Source organism: Podarcis filfolensis, assembly GCF_964270895.1.
Source record: "Podarcis filfolensis genome assembly, chromosome: 2".
NCBI classification, from domain to species: domain Eukaryota; kingdom Metazoa; phylum Chordata; class Lepidosauria; order Squamata; family Lacertidae; genus Podarcis; species Podarcis filfolensis.
In genome coordinates this window covers 85997538-86014243 of record NC_139605.1, presented here as the reverse complement: position 1 = coordinate 86014243, position 16706 = coordinate 85997538, and the positions used below count along the sequence as shown (strand labels likewise).

At 40.9% G+C, this 16706-nt stretch overlaps 1 protein-coding gene across 4 annotated transcripts in view; it reads left to right on the top strand.

Annotated features, from left to right (window-relative positions):
* Positions 1–16706, top strand: part of TBCD (tubulin folding cofactor D) — a 131139-nt gene that overhangs the window by 85758 nt on the left and 28675 nt on the right. For all 4 annotated transcript variants that reach the window (XM_083597675.1, XM_083597674.1, XM_083597672.1 and 1 more), the window contains exons 18-25: positions 5045–5130; positions 8976–9056; positions 10494–10567; positions 11071–11188; positions 12065–12125; positions 13043–13065; positions 15060–15091; positions 15955–16017. In XM_083597675.1, coding sequence (XP_083453801.1) covers positions 5045–5130; positions 8976–9056; positions 10494–10567; positions 11071–11188; positions 12065–12125; positions 13043–13065; positions 15060–15091; positions 15955–16017 — 538 coding nt within the window. The remainder of the gene's footprint in view (positions 1–5044; positions 5131–8975; positions 9057–10493; positions 10568–11070; positions 11189–12064; positions 12126–13042; positions 13066–15059; positions 15092–15954; positions 16018–16706) is intronic.

Here is a 16706-nt window from a genome sequence, read left to right as displayed (position 1 = left end):
TTGAGAGAGAAAGAGACATGGGTATCACACCAAAAGAGAGAGATGGGCTTACATGGATAGGGAGAGCAGAACATGGCAGGAGAGAGAGATGGTTTTACTACTTACTGCTAAGGTGTAATCTGCTGGATGAATAAAAATTTAATCCAGATAAGATGGAGATGCTTTGTGTATGTCAGTATTCAGCTTCTCCTGATGTTGAGATTTTGCTTGTTCTTGATGGATATCTCTTTCCTTTTGGGGGTTTCTTTGGGGTTTTTTTCTGGGTCTGGTTTTTCTGTTGGATTCTCAAGAACAATGGTTGCAGTCAAGGAGGGAGCTTTGCCCAGTTCAGGCAGATATACCAACTGCTCCCATTTCTGGGGAAGAGTCATGCCTAGTCATAATGCCTTAGTTATTACTTTAATGTGCTTTTTGTGGGGCTGCCTTTGAAAGTGTAAGTTGGTCGAGAATTCAAGCCTGGATGCTTGGGGGATTGTGGCTTTCTGATGGAGAGGCCCTTTGCTGCATCCCAGTATGAGTGTGTTTTAGATTAATCAGCATGTGTAAGAGGTCATTTCTGTAGCCACATCCCAGTGTTGGAACACTCTCCTGCAGAGAGTTTGCTAGATGAATAATTTTTGTGCAGGTGGGCTTTTTATAATTTTTGGTGTTTTAAACTGATCCTGATTATTAATTCCTTTCCATACTGTTTCTGGACTTGGGTTTTTATTTGATTACTTTATTGTTTGTTAGTTATTTGTTCTTTGACTGTTGTTAGTTGCCTTGAGAAAGTGTGGAGATCAATTATTCTAAATCAAAAGGAAGGAAACTTGGGATCTGTTTGGGAGTGGTGACAGATTTGCCTCGAGCCTTGAGTTTATAAGGAACAGCTCATTTCACATGCCATAAAATCAGTCCAGAGGACCTGTGTGTTGGGTTGCTTTTCTTGCTGCAAGAGAAGATTTGCTACTGTTTCACAAAAATTGACAGCAAGAAGGAAGTCTATACTAGTGAACCACCTTTTCCCCCAGGGTGGAGTACCAAATTACTGCTTGCAGCCTAAGAAAATGGCTGCTAATTATGATAGGTATGTGTGATCCATTTTTGCCTAATCAGTTTTGTAATGTGAATCAGCCAGACAACTTTCCCCATGACTACAAGGGAGATTTAGGACTTATTTTCCATCGGAAGACATAATGTTGTTGCTGAGTTTTGCAAGCAAAAAACAGTGTTAGATTTGTGTGTAGTCCTTCTGTTTTCTTGATTACAGTTGCTTGCAGGGCTGAGATAATTTTTTCTGGAGTGGGCGTTCCACAATGAAAGATCACGTTTCAGGTAGCATGACATTTTCTCCAAAAGGACAGCTCATCAATCAATCAATCAACTATACTTTTTGCTGTGAAATTGCAGTCTCTTCCTGGCTCTTAGGGAGGTACTTGCCAAGCAATCAGGGAATTTTGCCTTGCTCATACTGTTGTGAGTTACCTATTTAAAGTGACTGCAACAGCTACTTAAATGGGGCAATCAGCAGTGCTATGCTGAACACCTCCTCCTCTTCCTTGACAAGGAGGGAGTGGATCATGTTGCACATAGTGTTGTGGATGACCTCATTTTGAGTACAGTGGTACCTCGGGTTACATACGCTTCAGGTTACAGACTCCGCTAACCCAGAAATAGTACCTCGGGTTAAGAACTTTGCTTCAGGATGAGAACAGAAATCGTGTTCCGGCAGCCCGGTGGCAGCAGAAGGCCCCATTAGCTAAAGTGGTGCTTCAGGTTAAGAACAGTTTCAGGTTAAGAATGGACCTCCAGAACGAATTAAGTACTTAACCCGAGGTACCACTGTATGTTGCTGCCACTTTAAAGATGACATTTTTGTCCCATTCTTTTTTCTCCTGACAGATTGCAGAAGTTGGAAACCCTTTTTTTCATGAGATAGATAGTTTCATATGTCTCCTTTTTATGTCTCAGCTCTACTTCATTGTGCTTTCCTTTAGAGAAGTTATTTTTAAACGCCGGTCTTTCTACCACATTTCTAACAACTTGAATAGTTTGTTTAGATTGTAAGCTCTCTCTAAATTCTAAATCTGGTGGCAAGTAGAACCTATGCTTTCTTTTAGCAAACCATGACAGAGTGTTGGCAAAGCAATAAAACCTATATTATGCAAATTTTCTGTATTCACATTTCTTTTTTTATGAGCAAGACTTACTGTGGACATTTTTTTTATCTTTCTCGCATCCCAGCATCTGAAGTCTCACTCTCTATTTCAAGCACTTCAATTATATGGTTGAAACAGTTACATTTTTTTACCATTTTACACTTTTATAGCTCTGGTGAAAGCATGTAAGCAAAGTTATTTACAAAAATAATTATGAAAAGGTCTAAAATTGATCCATCGTCATCAACTATGGTTTCACTTTTGTTGCATTTTGGTGATTAGTTTCTAGTTCAAGTTTACTTTATCTTTAGTTGATGTGTTGTCTCCTCTTGTAGGAAAATTTTCATTATGATACTGAAGCAAAACTAGGTTAACTAATAATAACTCTGTGACCTATATATCAATAATTAGGAATGACTCAAGTGAATTTTCAAGCAACAAAAGGTGTGCTAGAGACTTGGGCTGTGGTTCTATACCCATGTGACATTAAGCCTCATTCCCAGTTCATTGGACCTTCTCAGTAGACATGGGTTTTTCTGGGCGGATTGAATACTGAACTATTAATCCTGAGAACCTACTTTTCTGTACTCTGGATATAAGCCCTCATAGAAAATGGATGACTAGAAGGAATTAAAGTCTAGTGCTAGGGCAGTCTCTACCCCCTGTGGCTCTAGCTGTGTTTTGTTGGAGGATGAGCTGCTGTTGGTCTGATAGATTTGTCCCAAATACTGACACTTTAACTGAAAGACATGAGAGTGTGATGTATGTAACTTTAAAATGTTGATCTGGCTTAGCAGATTGCCCTTGGACTTGGGAAGTAGCAATAGAAACAAGAGTAAAATAAAAGTGATAGGTCCCAGGAAGCTCGCTGGACGCTCGGGTTGTGAACATGATCCGTGTGGGATGCACGTTCGCAACCCGCAGCATTCGCAACCCGTGTCCGCACATGCTCGGATTGCAGTTTGGCGCTTCTGCACATGCGCGACCGCCGAAACCTGGAAGTAACCCGTTCTGGTACTTCCGGGTTTCGGCGGTCCGCAACCTGAAAGAACACAACCCGAAGCGGCTGTAACCCAAGGTATGACTGTATAATGATGTTACAGTGTTCAAGGAGGTGGGGGAAATTGCAGCAGTAAAGGTTGGAAAGCTGATGAGTGAGGGAGTGAGACATTTACGCCTTTGAGGGTGCAGTAAACCTGGGGTCACCATGGTAGAGGCATAGGAAGCAATAAATGACATGAGCACCTTTTGTGATTGAAATGGCCACATCCAAATGGATTACAAGTGTAAGAAGAGTTTTGCTTAAGCATTGGATGTGTATTCTAGATCAGCCAACCCTGTTGCTGGCTGATAACTACCTCAGGATCAATCCTGGGTTAAGCATCCCCAGTTGACGCACACCAAATAAGAGTGACCCCTCCAGAATGCCAGTTGGGGTGTTCTGTGGCCTGTTAGCTCCCATCTGGGCATATGGACAGAATCCTTCCCCTTGGGAACAGTTTACCAGGGTACCATGATACTTTCATTCAGAGGAGAGAGGGGATAAGGCTCCTTTCCACACCCACACCCCGATTATACTAAGGATCCAACCCAGTGCTTTTTTCTGCCAACAAGTTATGACAATTAGTCTACAGGGAAATTCCTCCCTGGCCTTGACTACGACAACCAATTCAATCCACTGCAAAGTCATGTGCATATACACCATGCTTCCCTTCAGGCGGGGCCAAATATATACAGGTTGGGAGGGTGGGATGTCTGATGTCAACTGCATTGCTGGAAGGCAGCACAGCCGTCTTTTAAGTTTTGGAGGCAGACCTGAGTGAAGACGGGCTTACTCAGGTCTGTCTCCAAATTCCCGCCCCACAGTCTGGCCTCTAACTGACCAGTTAAAATTCTGAAGGTAGGAAAGTCTCATCACTCCCCATGGCTGACTGATAACACCTGCCAGCCAACCATGTGGATGGTTTTGCCTCTCCCCAGCTCACCCATGGAAGTTTTAAAGGTTTTATCAATGAAGATCGGTGCAGGGTGCCAACATGGGTCTCTACAGATTACCAATGGATGAGGCACGGTAGAGATCTACAGTGCATGGCTAAGCTTAAGTTAAGACATTGATCCAACACATGACACACTCCTTGTGCTCTCCTGAAGAGCGAAGCAGGCACAACTATTTGCCATCTTGAGCCTGGGCAAGCAATTTTGTTCTGCTTCATAGAGTTTGAGGCTACAGTGTTTGTTTGAGCAGGTGCTGTTGCCTCTGCATCTTTGGAGATGGTGGCAAAGTCAATGGAGATGGCTCACTCTTGGACTTAACTCCAGCTGCCTCACCAGAAGGAGAGGCTTTTTCCCCTAACAGCAGAGGGCACCAGGGTTACATGAACAGATGGTGACATTACGCTTGGGATAGTTGATATCACAGGGGTGGGCCGCTCTCCTAACACTCTGGGTGCTGATGAGGGGCTGAAATGGGAAGGGGGTTAAGAAAATTCCTAGTGAAGGCAGCCCTGTATCGGGAGAGTTTTAATGTCTGATGTGTTACAATTTTTAATATATGCTGTAAGCTGCCCAGAGTGGATGGGGAAACCTAGCCAGATGGGTGGGGTGGTAATAATAATAATAATAATAATAATAATAATAATAATAATAATAATTTGTATGGCCTTTTGGATCCCAGCCTTTGTTCTAGATCTCAGTGGGAGGTACTGAAAGCTCAACCAAATCCTGTCTGTGTAGCCACACCATTTTATCTGTATATTTCCTGGTTTGGATTCCATTGTTTTTTGTGATGCTAATATGGGACAAAACCTTTGGGAATTATTCTTGTGTCTACCTACGTGAAACGTTCCCCAGTATTACTACTGCGATTATATGTGATTATGTGTGATTTTCTCTTCTAACTTTGATAGGGTACTTTCCCACATGGGATTGACATATTGACTGCAGCTGATTATTTTGCTGTTGGAAGCAGAGCGAATTGTTTCCTCAATATAAGGTAAGAGTCTCTAAATGTAAGCACCTCCTCTACCTTAAATTTATGGGTGACACACAGATAATTTTGGATTTTAAAAAAGTCTTTCTTGTTCTACATATGGTTGCACGGGAAATTGGAGAACATTGTGAACAATATGTTTCTGCAATGTTCTATGTGAGAAGACTGAGTGAAATTGGAAGTGCTTGTGTTCTTCACTATTTGTCAAATAATTTTAAGTAGAAGTCCATATATATCCCTCTGATTTTTATGTTTAATAGGAGAGGCGCTATTAAGGGTGCCACATGGTGTTTCCTTTTCTTTTACAAGAAATAGGGCATTTACCTACACCAAACTGAGTGGGGGGGGGGGGAATAATTTTTCTTCTTCAGCGGGTTGCCCTGGATTGTGAGGTTGTCCTTGGCAGCAGGACACAAATGTTGCTTAAGTTATCTCAGTAAATCTACAATGAGGCCAGGGGCCAAGCAGAGCCCTTTTAGGTTACTATACTAGCCTCTTTAGGTGGAGGCTTCAAGTGGGATCGCAAGCACTGCCTAGGTGTGTGTTACCTTGAAACCCTAATTAAGAACTGAGTACAAAAGTAACATGTTGGTGTGGAAGGAAAACTTGGGGGGGGGGAGTATAAGATGGTGGGCAATGCTAAATAAGAGGGAGCTTTAATGTAGATGGGACAACCTTATGTGTCCTCAAGCTGAACACTGTGTTCTATATAGATGTCTTTTCTGGCTCAATTACCTGAGGGAGGGTTTCCAGAAAGAAAGAGGGGTAACGTTATCTTGAGTATTAACTGGTGCTAAGCTTCCTTGTCATGGTGGTGAATATAAATATCTGGGGTGAAAATAGGGTCCTGTTTGCATAATTTGGTTGGCGATTCCTTCCCTTGATGTATGCTCATCAGTGTTGTTAGCTAAGTACCTATTCTGGGATGTGTTTTGCAGATAGTTTCCTTGTGCTTCTGGCATGGAGCTTATTTTCATCAGGGGTCTCAGATTTTTGGTTTGGTGGGAATGCCTTGGATGGCTTGACTGTGTTAGGATTTAGGCAGAAAGGAAGACATTTGACATTTGTGGAGTTTTCATGCCTCTGCAAAACTGGCAGAAGTCACTCCTAGTGAATGTGATCAAGGAGAATAGCCAGTGTATGGTGTTGTTTTCTTCTTAAGAATGTAAGAATATGAGAGCCCTGCTACATCAGGCTAAAGGCCCATCTAGTCTAGCATCTGTTCCTACAGTGACCATCACAACCCCAAGATCTCTTTCCTGCCCAGTCACTGCCACTTCAGACACCATCTTCGTATATGTGAAGCTGGGATTTTTTTAGAGAGGTCCTTTTGGATCTCTTCACTTACCTTGTTTTGTTTTTACCACCCTGAATAACTTTATGCCACCAGCAAATCTCACCATCTCAGTGCTCACCCCTAAATATGAACCAAGTGAAAAAGTGCCAGTTGTAGTACAGATCCTTGGAGGAACCCCTTCCAAGAATAATCAAGTTATAGCGAGTGTGCTTTAACCAGTTACTGATCTGTAAGAAGACCTCTCTCTCTCTCTCTCTCTCCCCCCAGTGGTACCTCTGGATGCGAACGGGATCCGTTCCGGAGCCCTGTTCGCATCTAGAGCAGAACGCAACCTGAGTCTGTGCATCTGCGTGTGTGCGGGTCGCGATTTGCCACTTCTGTGCATGTGCTTGACGTCATTTTGAGTGTCTGCACAAGCGGTGAAACCCGGAAGTAACACGTTCCGTTACTTCCGGGTCGCCACGGAACGCAAAAGGACACATTCTACTCATGTAAAAACACGCTGATTCCCGGACTGTCTGCGGGCCAGATTTAGAAGGCGATTGGGCCACATCTGGCCCCCGGGCCTTAGGTTGGCTACCCCTGGTATAGTGTGTACACACACACACACACACACACAGAGAGAGAGAGAGAGAGAGAGAGAGAGAGAGAGAGAGAGAATATTAATGTAGCCTCCTTCTGGTTGTGCTTGTTCATTGCATGCAGGGATTTTGAAAAAGCAACATGGGGGAGCGTTAAAAGATACAACCCCCACTTACTGTCTGAAGTAGTATAGTCCAGAATTCTACCAACCCACTGTGTTTAGTATGCATATCCGTTCTAAACCAAATGTTTCCTGTGCATCAGCTTTGAAGAATATTCTTAAGGCCAGCAGAACCATATGAATTAATGTGCTTACTGAATACAAGTCAAGTAATGGTGAACTGAAGGGAGGCTGGCAATTTGCAGGCCTTGAAGAAAGTAGCTTGTTTAGGTATCTGTGGTGTGAGCATACTTTGTTTTTGTTACTTACTCAGTTTCTAAATTACCTTTTTTATTGTCCCTTTCATCCTTAAGCTGTTCAGCCCACACTCTTCCATGGCACTCCACCCTCCCTTTAGTCTTTGCTTTTTTTGGTACACACCTTCCTCCTACACGCAGCCAATTTCCCAACTCTTTTCTATAGCAAAACAAAAACAAGGAAATGTGATGGGTCCGGAAGGCAGTTCTTTCCCATTTTTCTTATGTACTTTCGAGTTACCGGATGAACATGTCATAATTGGAGGATTGACTAGGTTTTAACTAAAGTACAAATGTCCCATTCCATGGAGAAAACAGATCAGGGCCTTGATTGTAAATTATTTTTTTCCATGACGCATAAACAATCAGTAATTTTAGAGGGTTTGGCCTACTGTAAGGTATGCTATCCCTTCTCTTGCATCTGTGAACTGTGTATGTTTCACTACACAGATTCTTGTTGCACAAGCATAGGCTTGCAATACATAATGTATGACATGTCCTGGTTTTCAGGTGTAAAAATGGCGCCGGGGGAATTTTGCCTAGTCTGCAAAATGTCAGGGAAAACCCGGATGTATGGCAACGTAATGGAAAAAGCAGCAGAAACAGCTCCAAAAGCTTAAAATCACTAATTGGGGGGGGGGGCGGGTTTCCCCAATTTGGGTTTGTTCCCCAAAAAAGCTCAACAACCTTGTGGGTGTCAGGAATTTTACTTTTTGAAAATGGCAACCCTACACAAGCAGCCCTGCCATGATAATTTGGTTGATACAGGCTTATTTACAGTATGTTTCAGGGATACTAGGATAAGTTGTTCTGCCTTAGCACAAAATGTTAGACTGGGAGTCCTTCAAACCTTCAGGCCTTAAAATATCCATGATTTTTAGTTTACTCTTTCATTTCTATCCATAGAGATTTATCTTGCTAATTTAAACTTTTCAAAAATCTAAGTTGGTTAGCACTTTTGCATACATTCTTGGAGGAGAGCAGAAGGTTCTATTTTCTTTCACTTTCTTTTTTTTGATGGTCAGTTCTTAATAATGTTGACTGTGACTAATGAAATAGCCTTATTTTACTAAGCAGTAGAAATAAAATAGCAAAAAATACCAGGTTCTCTGTTATGTGCCCCAGATAAGCCAGAGAAATGACTAATTTCCCTCCCTGATTAAACATCCCCCCCAGCAATAGCCATGATGCTAATACTTTCTCTACAAAAATGTATTCACACTTCATTTTAGCCAGCCCTTTTGCTTATATGCCTTTTTAATATAAAGTTTACATGACTTAAATAAGGTCTCATTTAATTTCAGCAATTTCTTTCATAATGCTGTGTTGGTTAAAAGCAGAATATTAGAATATGTTTGGGATGAGATGGCAAACATAAATAAAAAGCTTTATGTGTCAAGCTTGACTTCACATATATGTCTATTAAATTCCTTCCTTAACTTGTAAGCCTTGGACAGTTTGAAGTTATTAGGTTCTTGTTGAAATTGACTTTGAAATAACTTTTGGAGCAAATTTCTGTTTCTAATTTTTGTGTTTTCCACCATCCTTTCAGTGTATATATCTCTGGGTTTCCTGAGTATACACAGTCAATGATTGATCACCTGGTTAACATGAAGATCAACCACTGGGATCCGTAAGTTTAATTATGTTAATATGTGGGGATTCGGTACTTTGATCAGAAAAGTATGGCTGATTTCTAAATTAGATTCGTAGTGAGACTGCTTTTATTGTTTTCAATTTGTTCAATTTGCTAACATTTGTTGACTTTCAGCTATATCTGATAAAAATCAGGTGTGCTAGTGAAAATTAATTATTAAGACTGGAATAAGTACAAGTACTTAAATGTGTTGTTTTGACCCTAAGAAATGAAATAAGCCTGTGGTTCAGATGAAGCGAGGAACCATTTTTACCTGCCCTGTTAACAAGCTATTGTGAGCCTTGAGCTTACACATCTTCCTTTCCTCTCCTCCTCTCCTGCTCACGTGAGGAGCCACAGTTTGTGAACCTAAATTGTTCTCTATCATTTAAGCCAGAGGTTTTCAACCTTTTGGAGTCCATGGCTCGCTTGACCAACTACCTTCTTTCTGTGGCACCCCTGTGGGGCTCAGGATCCCAGTTATGTCACCCCTTGCCTGCAGAGCTGGCAGCCTCTCATCCTTTTTCAAACATCCTCCCTTGTGGAGTGTTCCCTCAGCCTCCTCCCCTCTCCTTGGGAGTGTTCCGGGTAGCCATGACTGCCACCCCTGGTGTCTGAGCTGCCCGCCCTCCCCAAAGAGAGGTGCGTTCTCGTGCCACCCCACAGGGGCCTGGGCAGAGAATGACCCCAGACGGAGACTGGCTAGAGGTGGACATGAGGCCAGCACCTTATCTTGAGAGGCAGCAGGGGCAGCAGCAGGGCTGCTGCAACAAACAGCTGTGCAAGCCTTTGGGAGGTAGAGACGCAAGAAGGCATTAAAGGAGGGAGGGAAGGAAAGAAGGACAGAGGCCAGTGTTGCCTGTGGCACCCCTGATCATCATTCAAGGCACCCCAGGGTGCTGCGGCACACTGGTTGAAAACCACCGATTTAAGCAAATCACAGTTCCCTAAATTCCGATATCACAGGGAACTGTGATTCCTTTAAAATCAGGAGCAGAAGGTTCTGCCTCTTCCTTTGCCAAGTGAAATAGGAGAGGGATAGGGAGCATGCGGGCCCAAGGCTCATTCGTTTTGTAGGAAGCCATACTATTTCCCATTCTGGCCTCCTGGGCGCCCAGTGGGGTTAGCACTGCCCATTATCTCGAGGCAGAAACTTTGCTGCCTCCTAGGAACTTGCCTGGCATGCTCTAGTCCATGGGGTCACGAAGAGTCGGACACGATTTAACAACTAAACAACAACACAGGAACTTTTATTGATTATGTTCCTGAAAGCAGCTTCAGTTTTAAGTTCCTCCCTTTACTTGAAGCAGCAGCACTGGAAATGTCATTACTCGTGAACTAGGTGTTTTTAGTTCATATGCCAGCCTTATAAGCACATCTGCTGCATGCTTCCCACCCCCCACCTCATTCTCTCCCCATCTCTCAATCTTTCAGTGTTATTCGGGATCTTTCAACCAAAGCTCTGCATAACATCACACCACATGCTCCAGAATATATGGCAAACGAAGGTGAGTGAAAACAAGCTTATGATCTAAACCACCTAGAACATTACTGCAAAAGCCCTTAATCCTATGTACCTAATAGAGAAGCAAACTGAATATTTCTAGCAACCAAGGTAATTAAGTGTCTCTAACAGAGAGAGAAATTTATCCTATAATGGATTAAATGTATATACAGAACTCATTGTCTTAAGAGTAATGTTCACACACTGCAGGCTTTTTGTGGCATTAGAGTAGAATACATGTGCTTGGCTTGTGAAAAGATTTTGTGTTTAGCATATAAAGAAATGTGTTAACTTCTTTGGGAAATTAAACCAGGGAACTGCAAATGCTAGTCATTTACATACTTTTGCAAACTTCTCAATGTATGTAAAATGAATTCAAGATAGCATTCTCAAACGTGAATAGTCATTTTATTAGGGATCCAGCATCTAGTCTTCAGACTGGAAGGGGACAATTTCTTGTCTATTTGTCTTTAAATTTCTAAGTTATTCATGTTTAATCTCTTGCAGTTTTACCAAAACTGCTGCCATTGGCAATTGGCACAGATCTTCATACTCGCCACGGAGCAATTCTGGCCTGTGCTGAGATCACTCACGCCTTGAGTAAACTAGCAGAAGAAAATAAGCGGTAAAAAGACAAAATCATTACTGCATTGTTTTTATACATATTTTTGAGACTGTAGTGAAACACAGTCTATAAATTGGGTCAATAAATAAATAAGGCTTGGAACAAAGATGAATTCTTGTTGACTACCATTTCCCCCAATGCATTGTGGTAGAGTTCATATTGGCATTTAAGCTCTGCATACTAGGGACTACTATGATCAGAAAGAAAACGAGGGTAGTAGAAAATTAAAGAAGAAAAAATAACATCATACTCTTCTTATCTACATCAGTGGTTTTCTTCACTGTGGGTGGCATTTACCAGGGTGCATTAATGTGCCTCAGAAAGATAATGTGAATTAGCTGGAACTTATTTCAGTGAATTAGCTAAGAGATCTAAGAAAACATAAATTCACCTAGGAAGGGAGGTAAAAGCTAGAATTGTTAATATTTTAATGGCTATAAATATATTCAAGAGCTTTGGTTATGAAACAGGTAATACTAGATAAACTAAGGTTACCAGATGTCCCAATTTCGCGGGGACAGTCCCCAGATTTACAAATCAGTCCCCATACAAAATCCATTGAAGTTGGAAAGTGTCACCAGATTCATTGAAAATAATCTGGTAACCTTAAGATAAACTTACTAGTCAATACATGATGATCTCACAGGTAATATGGGAAGAAATACTTAGTGTTGGTTTGGAAGGTTGTGTGACATCTGTCAGGAACGCTGGTGGCTTTAGAAGTTTGAATGACACCTTAGTTTTCAGAGAGAAGAATAAGCACCTATACTTTCCAATTAATGTCTTGCCACTGGCAGATAGGTTTCTAGGACTCCCTCACATGTGACAGAAAGAAGCTCATATAGTATTCCTCTGATGTGGCTTTTAACTTTGCAGATCCATTACATCATATTTGGATGAAAAAGCCTTGGAAGGACTTAAACAGATTCATGTGGAGGTTGGTACAAATTCTGTCTTATGAAAAAGAAAATGTTTTTGCACTCTTTAAATAGGAAAGTTTCTTTTGTTAAAATCGATAATGTAAAAATTATTTGGTGTGTGTGCATTGTTAGGTGGCATGCCCACCTTCATGCAGCTTACTGAATGTTTGAGGGAGTTTCCCAAAGTGGACCATAGCCTGACAGCTGTGGCTGATAGGACAGATCAATGGCAGCTGCACAGCTGCATGGTGGTAGGGAGGTAGACTATCTGCAGCCAGCCCTGCAAAAACTGGCAGGTGGCACGTTCTGTTGCTCCTCTCAATCTGCTGCATGCACCAATGGATTTCCTTGGCTCACAGAAGAAGTGGCTCACCAGTAATGCAGACTGGAGATATATTTTATTTTTTTCCATAATGTGCTGTACAAAAGTCTGTATGAGATTTGAAATGAAGTGGATTTTCTTCTTCAACATAAACATGCAGAGAATTACCCTACACTTAGAATATTGTATGTACGTGGGATCTATTACTGGAACTTCCTGGGCAGTAACAGTATAACTAATATTCTTATTAGGAAAATAGATACTATTTTGTTAGCCATCAGTGATAAAATCTATATGTATGATCAAATATGAGTGAAACAATACCGAATTATGTCGCAAAAACTTAATCCTTGTACTCTTATAAAAAAATACTGTGTACAGTTAACATATTTCTGTGGGGTGGAGTTTTGACTAAATTGGTGTTTCTCAGCCATTTTGAAATGGGACCTATTGGTAAATTTACATAACCTTTTGGGATCCAGAATCCCATTGTTGTGTGGTCCACTCAGGAACACATCAGGAACTAGCTGTGGGCTATAACTTGCAATTTGAGATTCACTGAACTAAATAGAACTTCTTTATTCCGTATCTAATACCAGTTTTCTCTTACAGCTTTGCCGTCGTCAGTTGTATCGGTAAGAGAATTAATGCCAAGTAGATTGTTTCAATTGTAAGAACAAAGAAAAAGCCTCATAAAATACGCAGTCCACAAAAAAGCTTGGGTGCCTACTTTCATACTGACTCTGTGCATGGGTGTGCTGTGTTTCCTAAGCGTAAGCATAGCTTGGCTGGCATGTGGCCACAGCAGAACTTGCTGCTTGGAATAGAGAGCATGACTGGAGCAGCCTGTCTTACAAATTCTTTTATGATGCCCATACATAATTACAGCCCAGTGGAAAGTGTGACCTTGTCTTATAGCAACCCGCATAGGCTCTCTGGCATCTCAGGAGATGTGCAACAGGCAGACAAGGGGTGCCATGTTGAGACCATGACCAGCTCAAGGTATTTTGCCACCCTAGGCAAGGTAAAAAATTATAACCAACACCTTCCTTACTCTGTCTTGTACAGTAAACACCATGGCATTGGTCCATGAAGTAGCCAAAAGTTTCCTGTGATAATTTAAAGCCTCCTCCTCTTGATGCTTCACTTTGTAACATTTAAAATTTGGAACATCGATGAAGCTAACTGAAAATACAGAGCCTAGAGGCAGACTTAATGCTTCAAAATTGGACAGTCTGTTGGGAAAGGATGTAGAGACAGGAAACAACTGATACACTTTCAAGCTTTTAGAACCCCCCCCCCCCCTTATATACAGGTCCATTATATACGTCACAGCTGTTTTATTAAGAACAATTCCGAGTTTGGAAAGGGAGAGGAAAGTATATACCAGATGTGTGTTTAGTTGCACCTTTTGAATTGTCTTTCTGTGTAATACATGTTCACTTCCATGTTTTTGAAATGTAAGACTGAACCAGAATTTCTGGGAGCAAAATGACTATTTTAAATACAAACCATTCTTTGAGACAGCTTTCTTCATTTCGCACATTGGTTAATCTGCCTTAGTTCATAATATGTTCATATTTATAGAGGTATCACACTGGCTGTTATACTTTCTGTAAATTCTTTTAATGTCAGGGTGAGGCTAGGGTATAATTTGACTTTTTCTCACAAAATGCAAGCTTACATTTATCAGTTTCATTAGATTCTTAATAGTGCCTTTCTTATCAATTAGACTTCAAACAAGCATCATGTTTCTCTTCAATGTAGTACTTTGCATAATAGAGTTATTCACTTGTGAGCATATTAACATAGTTTCAGGATATCAAAATACCTTTTAAATGGTATATAAAATATTCTGCTTTGGATCATTTTGTAATAGCAAGCCACTTAGCTTTTAATAGGCAAGCACTCTGCTAAACAAGCTGAACTTGTTTTCTGAAGAGCAATCAAGCTGAAGTGCCCTGAAGGTGCTCAGCTGAGAAGTGGTTTCTTGGATTTTGAGAAAGTGTCATCAGCCATCTGTTGAAGAACATACAAAACATTTTTTTCCATGGTTTTCTTTATCTGTTTCTGGAATGAAGATTTCTTTTACAGAAATAGGAGTGATATGAAACACTTTCTCAGAAGAGAGTAATTTGATTTCTGTTTGTTGTGTAAGTGAATGATATCAGCAACAGCAATGAAGTCACATTACCGAGTGATGATCTGTATAGATCATGTGTAATGCATCGTTTAGAGGCAGTAGATTAAGAAGCACTCTACTCTCTCAATGAAAATGTTAAGAGCACAAGGCCATACAATGAAATAAATTTATTTTGGGTATTAGATAAACCAAAGAATTACTTCACAAAACAAAGCACATGTGGGATTTATGAGATTAACTTCCAAGTCTTGAGACAGATGAGTTTTATAGGATAGCTTGCTCTCTTTTGTCTCTTCCTCTGCACTGCCACATCATGTAAAAGGTTTTACATAAAGCAAGATGAAGTGATAGAAGAGTTAATTTATTTTTTATTTTGAATCTTAACAAGACAGAAAAGAGAATTTTACCTTTCCTTTCCTTTGTATCCCTCGTAAAGATAGTGATTTGAGATTTTCAGCCAATACATTTTCCTTTTTCCTTTTTCAGGGGTTTAGGTGGAGAACTAATGAGGCCAGCTGGTATGTCACACGACACACACACACATTTTTAATCCAAATGTTTATGATATAGCATTCTGTGGTATTATGCATTTCTCTGGTTTTTTGACTGTAAGTAAATGTACTTTGGAAATAAATCTTGCATCTTGAACCTTCCTCATTTTTTCAGCTGCTACACCGGTTCACCAGGCACACTGCCAGTCCTTCCTTCAATTTGTACCCAAGGTCAAACTTCCCCCTTAAACCATACCTTGTCCGCTCAGTCTACCCTAAAATACCTCCCCCAATTTTTTTTTAAATGCAGTGCAGATAAAACACAAACAGGTTCCATATTGGTAGTGCTCCTTGGTGGCATTTTAGCAGCCACCATAAAACTTGTTTTCTTGCTTGTTGGTATCAAGGAACGCAAACGTCTCCCTCCAAAAAGAATGATTTTCAGAGGGGTTCTCATGTAGCCTGCACATAGGGGCTCCATTTGAAGAAGCTCTATACAAGCAGAATGTTCCACACTAACATGAAGTCAAGGAGTACTTGGATGCACTATATGCAGAAATCTAGGGAGCCTTAATTTGGGACTTGCCTGTGCCATTTCTGTATGCTTCAGTTGGTAAGGTTGGGAGTAACTTTAGCTACACTAAAGTGTATAGACCTTGTGCTAGAATAGCTGTTAAAATACTTTTTGTGCTGATCAGTATGCATATTCACAGTGCAACACATCTACTGTGTAGCAATACCAGTATGCCTGTTGTTACATTTGCTTGAGCTCTGACCCTGGTGTCTGTATAATATATATGTACAAGATCCACTGAACTCAGAGGACCTTATTTGACACAGGATTGTTCTCTGCTGTTTTCAGAAATTGTATTCTCTTCGTTTTCTTCCAGTCTGTGCTTTAATTGAAAAGTTATCACTTTCAAAAATGCCTTTTAGAGGAGATCCCATAATAGGTAGGTGATGTTTTTGATGTCTTAAATTTATTCTGTCTTTTTATCTGTTGAAGATTATAATTGCATTCAAATGCACAGTCCTCTTGATTTCACTTGCCAAGAATATGGCTCACAGAGATATGCTTATTTTCTATCGTCACAAGATGTTCTTTAGGGCTGTGAATGTCCTAACATGCCTTTCATGACCCAGTATTTTTGCTTGTTGCCTCCTGCTGTCATTGACATCATGGCTGTGTTTGTCATGTTCAGTTTAATTCAGAAAAGAATTGGCCAAATTGAGCCCCTCTTTGGGCAAAGAATTCCTGAATTGCACAGGGTTGGACTAGATGAACCTCATGGCCCCTTCCAACTCTACAGTTCTGTGATTCGGTGAAATGATGCAGCACATGGGGAAAATTGTATAGGGTAATGTCATCTGCAGGAGACTTGGGACAGCAATTCTACCCCACTCAACAGAATGTCCGTCTATAACAGAATGCTTCTCTCAATCTTAGTTTTAGTGGGAAAGGGAACCCTGGGTGCCAGGAAAAGGCCTTTGTGGACCCCCGTGATAGATGACGCACCAATCTCAAAAGCAAATTGAAAACAAAGTTGAAAGCATTTAATTTGGGTACAAAAATCCATAAGGATGCACACTTAAATTTGCAGAGATCAGCTGGAGTTTTTATGAACACACTCTGGAACCTTTG